Here is a 17,141-nt window from a genome sequence, read left to right on the forward strand (position 1 = left end):
CTGCCAAGAGGACAAACAAGTAGGTCATTCAGAACATCAATCCAAGTGTACCTCTTGAGGCATTCATTACAAAGTTACAGCTATCTTATTTTGGGCATACTATGAGGAAGTCTGAATCCTTGGAAAAGGCAACCATGCTTTGAATAGTGAAAGGAACTTGAAGACGACGACAGCCAGCATTGAGATGGATAGATTATGAAACCTGCAATGAATATGTCCTTGCAAGATTTGAACAGTCTTGTAGAAAACAGAAGCATCTGGAGACACTCCATCCATGCAGTCACCAGGAGCAGTGTTCACCCTAGGACCTCTTTTAATAGACGCACTGCCCTACCGTTTTTACCGACCACCTGGCTAACATAACCAAGGTATGTGTTACTTACATAATATTAATACATATTTGAGTCATTGGGTATTCCAAATTAAAATACATATACCGTAAAACTGTTAATGAACATAGGTTTTCATGGATCATTGTATTAACATAAAGAAATAAATGTGTAACTGGATTAAAGCCACTATATGTATATTTATTTAATAAAGCTGAGCTTTCTGCCAAATTGCACTGGCCTTCATCAGGACATGTGAAGTTCTGCCTCCGACAGTGAGCAAAGAAATTCTTCGAAGGAACATAGAAGTCATGACCGTACTATCCACGGCCTACCCCACTAACTACTACTCAAGGATCGTCGCGCTGTGCTGTGGTGGTTGGGAGGGAAGTTACTGATTCACTGCTCTCTGTCGTCAGTTTCTTGAGTGCGTCCCGCTGTGCCATGGTGGTGTTATGCATGTATTTCTGCAGTATAGAGGTCTCCATGTATTTGATAACTTGAAGCTGTCTTCCCTGTTAATGTTATTTGGGCTTCCCTTAAAAGTTGAGAATAGAAGTCTTTTACAGGCACGATGACCTTCGCCTGGCCAAAGATGATTTCATGGACTGTACTGTAGAAATGTTCTGCTATGGCAGACTGGCTTATAGCATTCTCCGTGGAGACCTACTGTGTTCTTTCACCCTGGTGCTAACAAGCCTTTTTGTCATGCCAATATATGAGCAACCACAACTACATGGAACTTCATACACACCCGATGTTTCAAGATGTGGTTTTTCTTTGACTGGTCAAAACAGGGATTTGAACTTCCGGTCTGTGGTGAAAACTGGAATTATATTGTACTTTCTAAGAATGAACCCTATTCTGTCAGTTATACCTGCCACATAAGGAAGGAATACTTTTTTTATTTTTAGTCTAGTCCTAGTTGGTACTATCACTGTTAAGCTCCTTGATCGTCACAGCTCGTGCTATGTCTCCTGACGTATAGCTATATATATATATATAGTGGCTTTAATCCAGTTACATATTTATTTCTTTATGCTAACTGAAAAACTGTATTTAAATGATAAATCTTCATTATTGTTGGCATAATTGCATCAATTACATTGGAGTTTAAATATTTAGCTTGACTATCACGTATTGTCATGTGCGAGCGGTGTCTGGATTAGTGTACAATCACATGGGAACACTTCATTCCTTTTGACGTTACAAAACCGTATGGCACTCCACAGCAACCGAGTGGTAAGCTCCGGTGTTACATTATTATGAACGATCAGTAGAATACTAGAACTTCAAAATACTGTTATGTCTTGTCTGTGATAATGATACTAAAAGTAAAATTTTGCAGTTAATGTTTACCTATCTGATATTATTGTTAATGTCCTGAGGGGAATAAACTGAATTTTTTTTACGATGTATTCCCTACCCTGCTACTCACTCCAGCCACCCGGCTGACAGAAAATTTCTGTGGAGAACACTGAGGGGTCGAAGTTGACCTTATGGTACCATATTCACTCCATGTCTGATATCTTATGCTGTGAGTTAGATAATGATTTTTAAAGTAGAAGCCAATTCTTTTCAGTTTCCACTTAGTTAACATATAAACTTTGAGTTTTCCAGTCAGTCAAAACTAACAGAAGATGAAGTAAAGTCTAGAAAATACTTGACAAAGAAAACAATTTATTAACAAATCTCTAAATATCTAATGTTCTGGTATTAGAGGACTACCTATCCTAGGCGGTCAGGAAGAAGAAAAATGTAACCTGTTTAATGTGGATTACATGCCTAACACATTATAGGAGGAGGGCAAGGAAAACGTGAATCACAGGTCTCCTGCACAGTAAGAACCGTCTGCAGTTGTTGTCATGCACTTCCAGAAAATCCAATAGACATAAGCTGAAAGACATTGTCACATGATTACTCTCCGAGACTTGCCACATGTACAATCTGTCACAGATAGGATTGGCAATATTCTCTGGAGGCACAATATCAAAACCATCTGTAAGTCTAATTTCATCATAGGGAATTATTGATTTTGATGTATTAAAGATCCTACTGGTTTAAACCAAGTACAGTAGAGATAATAAAGGACAGTCTGTGAGATATCGAGGGACAGTGATTAGAACTCTGTCTAGCAGTGTGACCTGGATTTACTTAGCCTGTCACAAGAGCGCGTGCATTAGTTTGTAAAATTTTTGGTGTTATTTATGTGTTTGGAATAAGTTAAAATCAGTAAATAATAGCATGTGCCATTCATTGATATCTCCTCTCATCATGATTAGAAAGATATGGGCTATGTTTTGCTGAAGTGCAGAAGAATTCACGGTCTTTCTTCCATGCAGCTCTTTTCAGGCACACCCCCAATGGAGGTGAGCTGCATGTACCATGTCAACCACATACTAGCCCTCCTGCCATTCTTAAATTTCTGGCAGTACCAGGAATCGAACCCAGGACCCTGAGGACAGCAGGTAATAACACTAACCGTTACGCTACAGAGGCGGACTATTCTTCCAGTGACAAAGAGATTTTTTATAGTACTTCCTAAACTTTTGGGCTGTGCGATCCATCTTGTAATAGCTTAAAATATAATAAGCTTATTTTATTCTATAGTGCAGCAGTTAGCCTTCAATAACAATGTGTTGTTGTAGGTGTGAACTGTGTGTTTTGAAATGTCAGAGAAGTGACTTGGATAAGGAATATAAGAAAGAAGAACATTACGCTTGAATAAGAATTATAAGATGCAGTGAATGGTATGTTATATTCTTACTATAATCATACATAAATACTTCTCAAAACATAACTATAGATATAATTTTCATGCTTTTCTTTCTTCCATCCTTCCCTTCAGATTAAAGCCATGATCTGTACCAGCACAAAATCTCCCAAAAAATGAAACATTAAATGCTATCACCCCTTCCAAAAGGGGTAGTCCTTCCAAGAAAAAAAAGACAGAAATGTGCCGATCTGTTTATTGACAAGTGTCTTAAAGTGATGATACAATGTTTTATTAAATGAGGAAATAGATAAATCTAACCACACACGTTGTCAGGATGACAAAACAGCTGTGTTTAATCGTATTTTGAAAAATGTTGTGCATCACATTATTTTATTTTGGAAAGCCTCAAGAAAAGACATTAAGAATGGTACAGAAGGTCATCGTCTTCATTTTGATATCGTAAAATCTGTTTATTTAAAATTATCATTTTGGATGAGGACAAAGAAGAAGAACTTTTAGAAATTTGTCTAATACTATAGTATAAAATTGTTATTGTCATTTTATTTCCTGTACATCAAGAACAGTGTCATTTAATTTGGGAATGTGGACTCTATAATACAACATTCATGTAACTTGAAATTATGCATTTAAGATATTTAGTGTTATTTATTATTCTGCAACTCTACTAAATTAATTTGGTTATTGTGTAAAATTTTATAATGTAAATAACAGTGTAATTAGCATCTGTAGAAGTTAAGGTAATAACTTGTGACGCAGGGTGTACTGACACGTGTAAGAGGTTTTTTCCAGTTTTTTCTTCATATCTGGTAATATGTTAGTTCAGCGGAAAGATTTTTCTAGAAGCACTCTCCGATAGGCCAGAATAAAAACATCTCTTATTGGTGAATGTAAGAGCCGCGAATGTAATTCCCGCGTCCTAATTGGTTATCTCCCGACTGTCCCATTTCCAGCAACCAGCAGCTCTGTGAGAGCGTCTCTAGTTTGTTCATCTTTGATTTGTGACCAGCGAAGGGAGCAGTCGTCTCCTCCGTCTGTCCTGTGATGGGACTACCGGCCTTCCGAGGTGAATACTGTTTGGTTCATGTTTTGGATTTTTAATTTTTGCGCACCAGAGTTTACCCGCGGTATCTTCCACTTGCCAATTTTTAACTTCAAATGACTTAGCCCTTGTGGCTAGTCGTCCCCCCCTCCCCCTTGCTTTTGGAGGTAATCCCCTTTTCTTGGTTTGAACATTCTAATCTAATGTAAATGTCACTTTGTTTTCACATCTTTTAAGTAGCATGTAATGTGTTATTTCCCTTGGGGTTGCCTCCAGTAAACTCTGGGTCAATTTAACGCACGCCACTTTTAAGCTATGTGCCTTTTACTGAAGTGTTTTAGGAAAGGCTGTAACCTAACTAGCCTCTGCATTAAATTTTATTATGTTGCTGCTATCTGTCATTAATAAATGTTTCAACTGGCCCCTTTCTTAATTTCATGTCATAATTTTCACGTTGATTTCTTTTTTTTAAATGTAAATACCCTGCCATTGTCTATAATTCAATAATTGATTGTCATTTTGATTGTTAATTAATTTGGTTGTATCTTAATCCTTTTACCATATTCAGTCAATTTGAGTGTTCAGAAAGGGATTACCGTTAATCTCGTCTTGCTCGAAATGAACTACCTTTCACTGACCTCGTATGGTTCCCTGGTATTTATACCCCGACTCGGTTTCTGAAGTCTTATCATGTGTGGGTGTTACATTTAACTTTATCAAATCTCATTAAGTTTAAATTTTCTTTATTATGTTTATGATTATAATTATTACTGTTGTTTTTGTGCTGTGTAATCTGTAGCGGTTACATAATGCAGATTTCAAGTCATACAAGGCTTCAAGTTGGGCATCAACCCACTCAACTCAGGAGAAAGCGCAGACAAGTGCTGCGGGAAGAAGTAAAAAAGCCAAAACTGGCCCTGAATACCAAGATGAGATGAAGGGAGTAGATTTACAAGACCAGGTCACCGCCCTTTCTTCCATCATGAGGCGAGCAGAAAAATGGTATTTAAAATATTTTTTCTGTCTTCTGGACATTAGTCTTTTCAGTTCCTTTGTAGTGTACTGTAATTTCCCACAACTGGAGTGCAGGAAACCCTACTACACAGACTTCCGTATGGTCATAGTGACACAGTTACTTGCGACCATGCAGCTGCCTGATTACAAGGTCAGGGGACGACCTTCACATAGTGCAGTCCCTCTTAGGCTACAAGTTAGAAACTGGGCTCATTTCCATGTGCATCCCTAGTACTGAAAAGAAGAACAATACCTCTAAGTGATGTTTTGTGTGCTCAAAGCAGAAGAAAAGAAGTGAGGCAACGTGGCAGTGTAAGATTTGCGATATTCCACTACATTTCCCTGATTGCTTGGAAATCTATCACATAAAAACATAATTTTAGGTGATTACATTAGTTCATTCACCTACTGACAAAAATTCAGGTTAATATCTTGTATAGTTCTCTTTTTATAATATATTTTTCATTGTGCTGCACAAATAGCTTCTCCACTGGGATTTAAATCTGAGTCAGTGTGACACGTAGGGATATTTAAATGAGAGTCCATGTGTTAATCCAGTTCAAAAAATTTACTTCTTTATTTTAATACAATGAGCCACAAAAACTATGTTCATTAGTATGTTCAATTATGTATCATTTCTTTAATATTATTTTGGTTATATTATTAATTTTTGTGAATTTACCGTACATTTTGAGTATGTTAAATAAATTGTTCTCTTAGAAAAATTAACATCTTTTGAAGTTATCATCCACAAAAGGTTACGTTCTCTCTCCTCGTAGGGTTCATTCTGCTTTCCAAGTCCTTGATCTTTAGTTGTCATCGGTTGTATGTATGTTTGGGTATTCAGCCCGAAGGCTGGTTTGATCCTCTGCAGCTCCGCCAACAGCTGTCATAAATAGCTTAGGTGTCACTGAAGAGGCATACTAGGGAAATGAGGAGTGATGTAGTTTCCCGTTGCTTTCCTCACCGAGCCAGCCGTTGCTATTACATATCAGTCTGCCAAGCCCACTGAAATGCATGCACCAACCGACCCTATGACCGATATTTTGACACCATTCACAATAGGGACTGGCTGCATAAGCAATAGTATTACTAGCATCACTCATACCTCAGTCACTTTCATATTGTCAAAGCCAAGGATGAGACTGAGACAGGTCAATGAAAGTAACAAATTTGATATAGCCCATACCAGAAGACATAGTGCACTGTAAACACTATATCTTGCCAGCAATTGTACCTGATTTAATTTCTCTTATTTTGTTTTATTGTTTTTTATTGAAAATTTTCCATGTTGTAATTCCTATTTATTTTACAATAGGTTACAATTATGAAAGTCATATTCAATTTCTCTGAAATTTCTTACCCTAGTTCCAGTAGCATGAGCCTCCATGTAGTCAATACTGGCTGGATTAATATTGCACTCCTTGTAGAACTCTTGAAAGAGTGCTTCATGTAATTTAGTAGCAGGGAATGTAATACCTTCAGGCTTGTACCCATCGCAGTTTAACTTAGAATGAATTATAGTGCAGTAGATACGTTTGGCCCCTTTAGCTCTCTGCAGGAAGGCAATCACAGCTGCTTCAGACCGAGCATATCCATCAGCTGGAAACAGAAAGGAATATCTTAATGATGATGATGCTTGTTGTTTAAAGAGGCCTATCATTTAAGGTCATCGATCCCTAATGGTATGAGATGGATGACATCATATGATAATTACAATTTTAAAATGTATAAACTGACTAAAATTTAAAACAAATGAAGATGAATAATGCTGGTGAATTTAAAATAATCAGTGGATCTAATTTGCAACACCTTATTTTCGGTAATCATAATCTATGAGCTAGTTCCGCTCTCTCCACAGATGCTCCTCCCATCCCTCCAAACTTCCCCTCCGTATACACGAACTACAGCCCCAGAATAACACGTAACAGATCTCGACGTGCAGCTGTGCAACACACACAGTGCCAACACTCAACGTAAGTTATCATATATATTTTACACTTTTCTTAGCCCATTAGACGCCGTTTCTTACACAATCTATCTCTAATTTCAGATATTACAGTCTGCAATATAAAGGAAGCCCTCACGTTATCACCTAGAACTTATGTATATTGGTTGACGTCGACATAGTTTTAATCCCAAGATGCACGGCATTACTTAATACTCCAGTTTACAATAGGCATTATCTTAACTCAGCAATGGTGCACGCAATTTCTCATAATTATTTAGTACATCAAGACAACTGTAATATATCATACCAGCATTAATCAAGATAACATCGGAATGAACAAAAACTATCACAAGTTTAAACATTAGAATACTGTGTACTTACCATATTACAAGAATAATGCAGCAACAACAAACCAGTACAAACTAGAGTTAAATGTGGGCCCATTTTATCTTGTTTTTATCATTTCATCCACTTTTAAATGGCCTGTTATAGCGGGTCAAATTTTATGTGTATATATTCATTTTTAATAGACAATGTATGTTCCAATAATATATATGTAAATATGTAATAATTCCACATATACCGTTGTAAACTTTATTTGATGTTTACTAGACTCAGGCTACAATGAGATGACGCTTTATATAATAAGCAACTTTCTAGTCAATGAGAAAAGATCCATTATACTACTGTTATATTTACTTTTTCATGATTTGTCAAATTGGGTCAGTGATATGAAGGCGTTAGTCCTTATGTGATGTTTTTGAAACCGATTTAATGTATAACAGCTGAGGATGACCCCATAGGGGTCGAAACCAGTACTGAATTTACTGCATCTTGTAAATAAACATTGTATTGATAAGGTGGAGGCTTCTACATTATTTTTATATTATTTTCGGTAAGACGAAAGGTTATGGTAGAATAAGACATTGCCTTAAAAGTCAATAATATATCATGCAAATTACTATTTAAAAAAAACACATTAAAATACACAAACACAAACTAAAATAGAGTCAAATTAATAAAGCGTAGTGAATAATAGTACAAAGAAAAATACGAAACACTGAGTTTATATACAGTAAAACAAACCACCATCCCTCATAAAATGGACGACGAGGTCTACTGACTGCTCGTCATCTCACAGGATGAGGGAGATGGTACTCGAGAGTTTTAGACTACGGCGCAGATCGACCAAGTCCACGCACTCCGTAAGAATGTGTACCACGATAAGATGATCGCCGCAAGTACACACCGGAGGGGGTTCTCCTTTCAGTAAATAGGAGTGCGTTACTATACCGTGGCCGATCCGAAGACGACATAATACCACTGTTTCCATCTAACAAGCCCGAAGGGAAGTCCTCCATACCTTTGTTGTACATTATATCGCTCTCAGCTTATTTGGAAGTGGAGTGGCCTGCCACTCATCTCCCAATGGGACATAACCAAATGTCTCAGCTGAGAGCGAATATCACTTGCTGGAACCTTGTAAGGCAATGGGGGCAATGTAACTGCCTCGTTGGCAGCCTTATCAGCTAACTCGTTTCCCTCTACACCCATGTGGCTTGGGAGCCACATAAACGTGATTCTGGTGCTGGCATCCAAACACCCAGAAAGAAATATCTTAACATGGAGAAAAGCTAAACCTATCCTTCCCCTGTATATTCTAATATAATATAAATAATATAATATAATATAATATATATAATATAATATATTCTAATATAACCAAGCAGAATAGCAAATTAAGGAAACAAAGCTATCTACAATCTGCAAAACTTTTAGTGACACTTCGTTTTACAGGGGCGAGGGGCAAGGAGGGAGCTCAAATGTTCCAGTAGAACTGCCAACTGAATGCATCTGAAATCTGAATTGAATCAATAGTATAATTGATGTGGATTTTCCAAACCTTTATTATCTTAAGCCCACAACTGCATCACAAAATGTCTCAACTATTTTTTCATCTGTGATAATATCAAGCATAATAAAATCATTAGCCTGGTCTACCTTTTCTTATCAGGGTTGCCTGGAGGCAGAAAATGTTTTAATCCTATTAATCGTGGGTAAGGATTTTCCCGTATATGCGGCAGCTCAATCGACTTACAAAGGTGAAAGAGCAATGGTTTATTTTATTTTTCTCTATTACAGCAATCTGCTATTTTTGCTTTTATTTCTCTGTGATGTTTCCGAGTAGGAGTTCTAAGGTGTTCCTGTGATGTAATTGGATTTTCCTCCATTCTAATAGGTTTCAAAAGCTCAGTTTTCAGCTATATTATTCTTTGCTTTACTGTATAAATAACGATAGTAGTCAAAGTTTTGCTATTACACCACCAGATGTCTTACCGGCAATATATAATGGACTCACTTTTGGTGTCATAAGTTGTCAATCCGTATCTCGAAGATAACCGAGGTCTACCAATTCAGCACTAGGGAGCCGAAGTGACACCAAAAGTTTCGCGGATAGTATTCTCTCTTTAGCTCTTTAATAGGTTTTATACACTAAGAAATCTTTACCTTTTATCCTTTTAGGTTTACCTTATACATCACATTTTCCCACATCTCTGCACTAATGTCCATGCAAAATTTCCTGTTTTTGTTGTTGCTACCAGTTCTAAGAAACTGAGGATGAAGGAAGAAAGTAGAAAAGGAAATGGAGGAAGAACAATATGGATCTAGAAGAGATAGATCAATTTTTGCATTAAGAAACATGATGGAGAAAAGATGGGATTTAGTGATGACATTTATAGATATTGAGAAGGCATAGGAAAGTGTACCACAGCAACTGGTCTGGATTGCATTGATAAAAAGGAAGGTAAGCAGAGCAGAAGAACAAATGATCAAAGCCATGTATGAAAAGTGTGCAAGTAGTGTGAAGACTAAGAAGGTACAAACAAAATGGTTCAACTTAGAAACAGGACTTTGACAAGAAAGTGTATTATCCCCTTTACTCTTCATCATGTCGGGGATGAAATCCACAAGAGTGTACAAACAAATTTAAAAAAGGAAGCAAAGAGACTAAGGCCTTACTCTTAATTAATGTTATTTGCTTTACGTCCCACTAATTACTTTTATGGTTTTCGGAGACGCCGAGGTGCTGGAATTTTGTCCCGCAGGAGTTCTTTTTACATGCCAGTAAATCTACCGACACGAGGCTGACGTATTTGAGCACCTTCAAATACCAGTGGACTGAGCCAGGATCGAACCTGCCAAGTTGGGGTCAGAAGGCCAGCGCCTCAACCGCCTGAGCCAGTCAGCCCGGCGGCCTTACTCTTTGCAGACAACATAGTAATATGGAGAGAAAATGAAATGGAAGTTCAAGAACAAGTTACCGTAAGGAATTGGGAGATAGAGGAATATGGAATGAAAATAAATGAGAAGAAGAGTAAGACAGTAATGATGACGAGAGGTAATAGAGAAGGAAGAGGGAATATTGAAGTAAGAAGACAATTAGAAGTTGTGAAAAGCTTCAAATATATGAGGAGTATACTTTCAGAAGATTAGTTAGCATTTGTAAGCTGGACAGAGACGATTTGTGGCAGAACTTTGGCAAGAGTGAAGAAAAAGCAGAACCTTGGTGGAATGAAAAGGTGAAGGAGGTTGTTAAAAAAAAAAAAAAAAAACATGGGCAAGAATGGAATAGAGATAGGAAAGAAGGAAATAAGATTAAGTATCAGGAAATTAAAGTGTAAACATGTGGTAAATGAGGATAAGAAAATATGTTGGGAGAGATTCACACAAGAGTTGGAAAAGGATGTAAATGATGGAAAAAGAATGTTGTATGGATTGATAAAAAATAACAGAAAAGATAAAATCTATACAAAACAAGTGAAGGAAGAGAATGGAAATATAATAACAGACCCAGAGGAGATAAGGAATAGGTGGAAAGACTGTTTTGATAAATTCCTGAATGTAATAAATGATGCAGAAGAGAGTGTAGTGGTAAAAGAGGATGATCCAGAAATGGAGAGTGATACTGCAATGGCAGAGTTGTAAATGGCTGTTAAACAAAGGAAAACAGGAAAAGCAGCAGGGATGGATGAAATATGTGTGGAAATCATAAAGGCAGCAGGACCTATTGGTCTACATTGGTTATAAAGGCTGCTAAGGTGTATATGGAGGAAAAAGCAAGTACTGGTGTAAAGGTGTAATACAGTATTTAAGAAAGGTGACAGGAAGATATGTGACAATTGTTGAGGAATTACACTGTTGTTACAAGTAGCCAAAATATTGGAGAGAATAATAAAAAGGAAGATGAAAGGAAAGGTGGAAAGAAATTTAGAAGAAGAGCAGTATGGATTTTGACAGAGCAGATCAACGATAGACCCTATATTTCCCATAAGATTACAGATAGGAAAACAGTAGAAATATAAAAAAAATATGGTGATGATATTCCTTGATCTAGAGAAGGTATATGATAGTGTTAATAGAGAAAAGGTGTGGGGAAACCCTGGAAAGAAAAAGATGTGCAAAGGAATCAAGGGAACTAGTGAAAACAATATATAGAAATGGTTCCAGACTCCAAAGGGGAGAACAGAGTGGTTTAGAAACCAAACTGGACTAAGACAGAGGGAAGTGTATTATCTCCACTTATGTTCATAATGGTTATGGATGAAATTCTAAAGGAATCAAAGGCAACATATCGAGGGAATATGAGAATTATGTTGTTTGCAAATGATATAGTGATATGGGGAGTCAACAATACAGAAGTGCAAATCCAACTAGAGGTTTTTAATGACAATATCAAGAAATATGGTATGAAAATCAGTGTGGAGAAGAGCAAAACAGTGGTGATGACAAGAGAAGGAAGGAATCGTTAGTATAAGGGGACAAAACCTTGAGGTTGCTGAATACTTCAAATTTTTGGGAAGCGAAACAATGCAAGATGCAAGGTTGGATGGGGAGATCAGCAGAAGAGTACAAGTGGGAAATATATTCTACCAGAATGTAAGGAACCTGGTTTGGAACAGAGAAGTTCTGTGAAGAGAAAAGTTTCAGAAGAAAAAAACCAAGGCATGGAATATAATCACTCAGAAACTGGAGAAAGACAGCATAGACAATAAGAAACTACTGTACAAATAGTGTTATCAGAGGTAAAAGGAAACCAATGAATACCATAAAGGCACTTGAAGATGAAAATGGAAATGAAATCATACTTCCAAGGTATTTGAAGTTAGAAACAGAATGCAATAGAATTCCTTCCAGGAAAATGTTTGAATCGGTGCCTTTCCTGTTGATAGTCATTTCAACAGTTTTTGTTTTACTGATGTTTAGTCCATATTCTTTAAACTTGCCATTCCAAAGATTTAGTTTCTTCTATACTTCTCCTTCATTTTCTGCTCAAATCAGAACATCATCTGCAAATATTAGAGTGTTTGGCTCTTAGCAATATTCTTTGATGGACTTTATGATCCAGTCCATAAGAATGATGAACAGGAGTGGTGATAAGGCACTTCCCTGTTGGTTTCAAACCAATCTCATCTTCCATCACCTACTTGGACACAGCTTAAACACTTTTGATAGAGCACCTTTTCTTTATTGATCAGAAAGTTTGGCACACCTATGCCTTCTAGGCAATCCCAGATTAACTCCCTATAATTTCACCAAAATAATTAAATTTATCGACAATTCTGATTTCAAGTTTATCAATATTAATTTTATTTTTGAGTGGTGGATCAGTTTATTCTAAGACCTGTTTTCTGTGCTATTTCCTGCAAAGATATGTTTTGATTCTTAGTTTCCTGAATATTGTTGGATAATAATGCAAGGTCTTCAGAAAACCCCAAACACATTAAACTAATTTTTTTGTTTGTAACTTCCAATTGTTATGGTATGTTTTTAGGATTCTCTTTGAACCATTCTCCCATTACATATTCTAATGCACAGTTAAATAGCAAAGGTAACAAACAGTCACCTTGTCTTAAATCAGTTTTAATAATTAAAATTTCTCCTCTAAACTCAACTTTTGATTTAGTATCAGGTAAAGTAAGTTCCATAAGTTTAATTAGTTTTGGATGAAGCCCAAAATTCCTTAAAATTTTTAATACTGAAGACCTATGTATGCAATAATATGCCCTCTTAAAATCTACAAATATTATTGAAAGAGACTTATTTTGTTTCTTGTAAGATGCTGTAACTAATTTGAGAGTAATGATCTGCTCTGCACAACTCCTCCATGGTCTAAAACCTCCCTTGTACTCTCCTAGCTCTTCTTCTAATTGTTCTTTAATTCTTTCATATAAGATGTGGGAAAAAGTCTTATATGTACAGTCTAGGAGAGATAAGCCCCTGTAATTATCAAGATCACTCTTATCACTTTTTTTTTTTTTGCTTTACGTTGCACCGACACAGATATGTCTTATGGCGACGATGGGGTAGGGAAGGCCTAGGAATTGGAAGGAAGCGACCGTGGCCTTAATTAAGGTACAGCCCCGGCATTTGCCTGGTGTGAAAATGGGAAACCACGGAAAACCATCTTCAGGGCTGCCGACAGTGGGGCTCGAACCCACTATCTCCCCCGATTACTGGATACTGGCCGCACTTAAGCGACTGCAGCTATCGAGCTCGGTACTTTTTTTTTGTGAAGAGGGTGTCGTCTAATGGTTAGGAAATTTTTCTGTGATCCAAATATTTTTAAAGCCATGTATAAGGAAATCCAAACTGTATTACTTGCATATTTCTGCATTTCTACGAAAGTCTGATCTTCTCTGCATGCCTTAACAGTTTTTCAATTCTCCGAGTGCTTTATCTGCTTCTTGGAAAGTTGGAGTCTGTATATTATTAATTTTGGGTTATATTGGAGTATTTGTAGGAATTTATAGGAATTCCTTTGGTTCTGCGCAACTGAAAAGTTTGCTGAATGCTTTTGCCATGATTTCAGCATTTTCACTATTATTATGCACTAATTTACAATTTTCATCATTTAGCATTAAAGTAGGAGGAACATATTTTTGTAATTGTCTTCCAAAAATCTTATAATCATCTCTGGAATTTGTGTTATGATAATTGTCCTCTATAGAATAATTTATTGTCTTTATGAAACATTACATACATACATTATCATTATAGACTGTTATGCCTTTCAGCGTTCAGTCTGCAAGCCTCTGAGAATTTTCTTTATGAAATTTTCTCTTAATTCTTCTAATATTTTGTGTGATTTCTTCGTAACATTTTTGAGGTTGATAGCATTTTCATCACTTTCATTGGTTTGAAATTTTAACAATGCCTGGTGTACCTCTTCATGAAGTTCATCACAATCTGATGTCCTAATACTGTATTTAAAGATAAAATACCACATTGGAAACATAAATAGAGCACATGGTAGTGATTAAATCCAAAATCTTTCTGTGAAATTCTGAATATAGTAAAAAATCTCCAGTATCCTTGTACCAAGCAAAACTAAAATGAGCAATCTATTAAAGAAACTATTCTTTAATTCTTTAATAGATTTAGACAAATCAATACAGGATCAAATAAAATACCTATTATGGTTAAGTTTATTAAAATCAGCAATGTGGAAAGTGTTAAAAGAATGAATGAATGATAGAATGAATGAATGAATGAATGAATGAATGAATGAATGAATGAATGAATCAATCAATCAATCAATCAATCAATCAATCAATCAACCAATCAATCAATCTATCTATCTATCTGTCTTCTAGCTATTATAAATTATTGGAACTGACACATTTTCTGTGCCTGTTCATGGTATGCAAGTGTATCAGATTGCACACAAATCAGACCAGTTCTTCTGGATTCTTAACTTTCTTTTATCAGTATGTGTAATTCAGTCCACGCCCAACAAATACCCTCACAGATGACCTAATTAACATTGAGAAATTCAGATTTGAATCCAAAGAGTTGTCATATTTTCAGCTATTAATGACTTCGTAATCATCATACATACCAGCCTCATCAAAAGACTTCACTCTTCCATCCTGACACAAGACACCGAGGGATGCGAACTGCTGAGTTGTGTAGGGATCTAGACACAAGTTGGATCCTCCCACAATTGCATAATCAATGACTCCAAGACGGAAATCTTCATACGCTTGGTTCATAGCGAAAAGACTAGAAGAACAGGCAGAGTCTGTGGTGTAGCTGGGTCCTACAAAACAGAAAATTATAGTAGCATATAGATCATTACATTTAATGCTGATATGTTACAGGAAGTTGTAAAAGCAAAACTACTACACAGTCATAACAAACCTTTGTAGATTGCATTAAAATATTTGAAAAAAATTGAAAGGTAAAATTCTGGAGGCATGAGGATGATGTATTCACAAAGACGCACACAAAATGCTGTCACTTGTATATACTGTTTTTATTTACAATTATTTACACATCAATAAACCACCATATTGAACAAGTGCCCATCACAAAGAATAAGAAGAAGACTGCACCAGAGGCATGTCAACTACCAACTCAACAAATCCATTTCACATACTTCAAACACTCACTAGTACGACTTCTACGCAAGTTACATCAAAACAACTCCTGTTAAACAATACCTCAACTCCACCAATAAGACCGCCTCATTATTTATGTTGCCAGGCCAGGCTTCTAGAAGGATACGTCACAACATATCTTCTCGTAATTTCTTTTTTTTTTTGTTAGTTAGTTGGTTTACGTCGCACTGACACAGATAGGTCTTATGGCGACGATGGGATAGGAAAGGTCTAGGAGTTGGAAGGAAGCGGCCGTGGCCTTAATTAAGGTACAGCCCCAGCATTTGCCTGGTGTGAAAATGGGAAACCACGGAAAACCATCTTCAGGGCTGCCGACAGTGGGGCTCGAACCCACGATCTCCCGGATGCAAGCTCACAGCCGCGCGCCTCTACGCGCACGGCCAACTCGCCCGGTACTCGTAATTTCTAGAGTGCCTAATATGTTGCCTGGCCAGGCTTCTAGAAGGATATGCCACAACATATCTTCTCGTAATTTCTAGAGTGCCCAATAATGTAAAGAACTTTTTACAACCATCTGGTGTCAAGAATATGCCAATCTGGATATTACAGTGTGTTGCAGAATATTGTAGTGGATTATACATCATATATACAGGTAATAGTAATAATTTATATACTATTTATTACTGTTCTTACATTAAATAAACTCATATTAATATATACAGCACATGTTTCATGACATAACCTCACTAATACGATCATAAATAGTAATAGCAGTAGTACGAATAAGTGGATGTAGACACTTTATTGCCATACCACACAAGTAGTAATAATAATAATAATAATAATAATAATAATAATAATAATAATAATAATAATAATAATAATAATAATAATAATAATAATAATAATAATAATAATAATAATAATAATAATAATAATAACAACAATAATAATAATAATACAAGCTCAATATTGGCATTATTTACCCATGGGTTAAGGAACATTGTATTTCAAGTTATATCAGTCTATTACACTTGCATCAATATCCCCCCTATAACTTGAAACTATTTCAACAGTTTATCACACTCGTCGACTTTGCCTTGGTCATAGATTGTATCTTCTCTCTTCCTCGACGTTGCTGGATGTGCTCTCCTCCTCTTGACCAAGATTGCGCCGTGTCAGGGGTTGGTGTTGCCTCATTGCCAGCCTCTTCCTTGATGATAGCTGATGCGTTCTCCTCATTACCAGATTGTGCTGTGTCATTAGTAGCCTCTCCTCCAGGTGGACCCATGGTAGTACCAGGCTTACTCTGTATGTGCAGTGGTTGGCTGACTCGCCACAACTCTGATGCGTGGACCTTGACAGGAGGGTTGGTCTTTAGTAAGTAGACCCCATGGCCCAACTGCTTATCCACCTCGACGGGACCAACCCACTTAGGTGCGAGACCTGCGTGAAACCCTCCAATCCTATTACTGACTTGGTGGTTTCGTCACAGTACTTGTTGGTCTGGTAGGAAGGTTTGGGTCTCTTCGACATCTGGAGCCTTGGCATGGGTAAGGGATCTCTTCTTGGCCAAAGCAAGCTTCTCCTTGATGTCCTGCTGCTGCTTATGCTGCCACTCTGTTAGGGAGACAGCTGTATCATCTTGACCAGAAGTGGGTGGTGGACT

At 36.8% G+C, this 17,141-nt stretch overlaps 1 protein-coding gene across 1 annotated transcript in view; it reads right to left on the reverse strand.

The window, feature by feature from the left end:
* LOC136886745 (fatty acid synthase) overlaps window positions 1–17,141 on the reverse strand; it is a 367,163-nt gene that overhangs the window by 295,499 nt on the left and 54,523 nt on the right. The window contains exons 5-6 of the mRNA XM_067159549.2: window positions 14,971–15,171; window positions 6,483–6,721 (exon numbers count right to left, since the gene is read on the reverse strand). Coding sequence (XP_067015650.2) covers window positions 6,483–6,721; window positions 14,971–15,171 — 440 coding nt within the window. The remainder of the gene's footprint in view (window positions 1–6,482; window positions 6,722–14,970; window positions 15,172–17,141) is intronic.

The sequence above is a fragment of the Anabrus simplex genome, chromosome X (assembly GCF_040414725.1).
Source record: "Anabrus simplex isolate iqAnaSimp1 chromosome X, ASM4041472v1, whole genome shotgun sequence".
In the NCBI taxonomy this organism is placed as follows: Eukaryota; Metazoa; Arthropoda; class Insecta; order Orthoptera; family Tettigoniidae; genus Anabrus; species Anabrus simplex.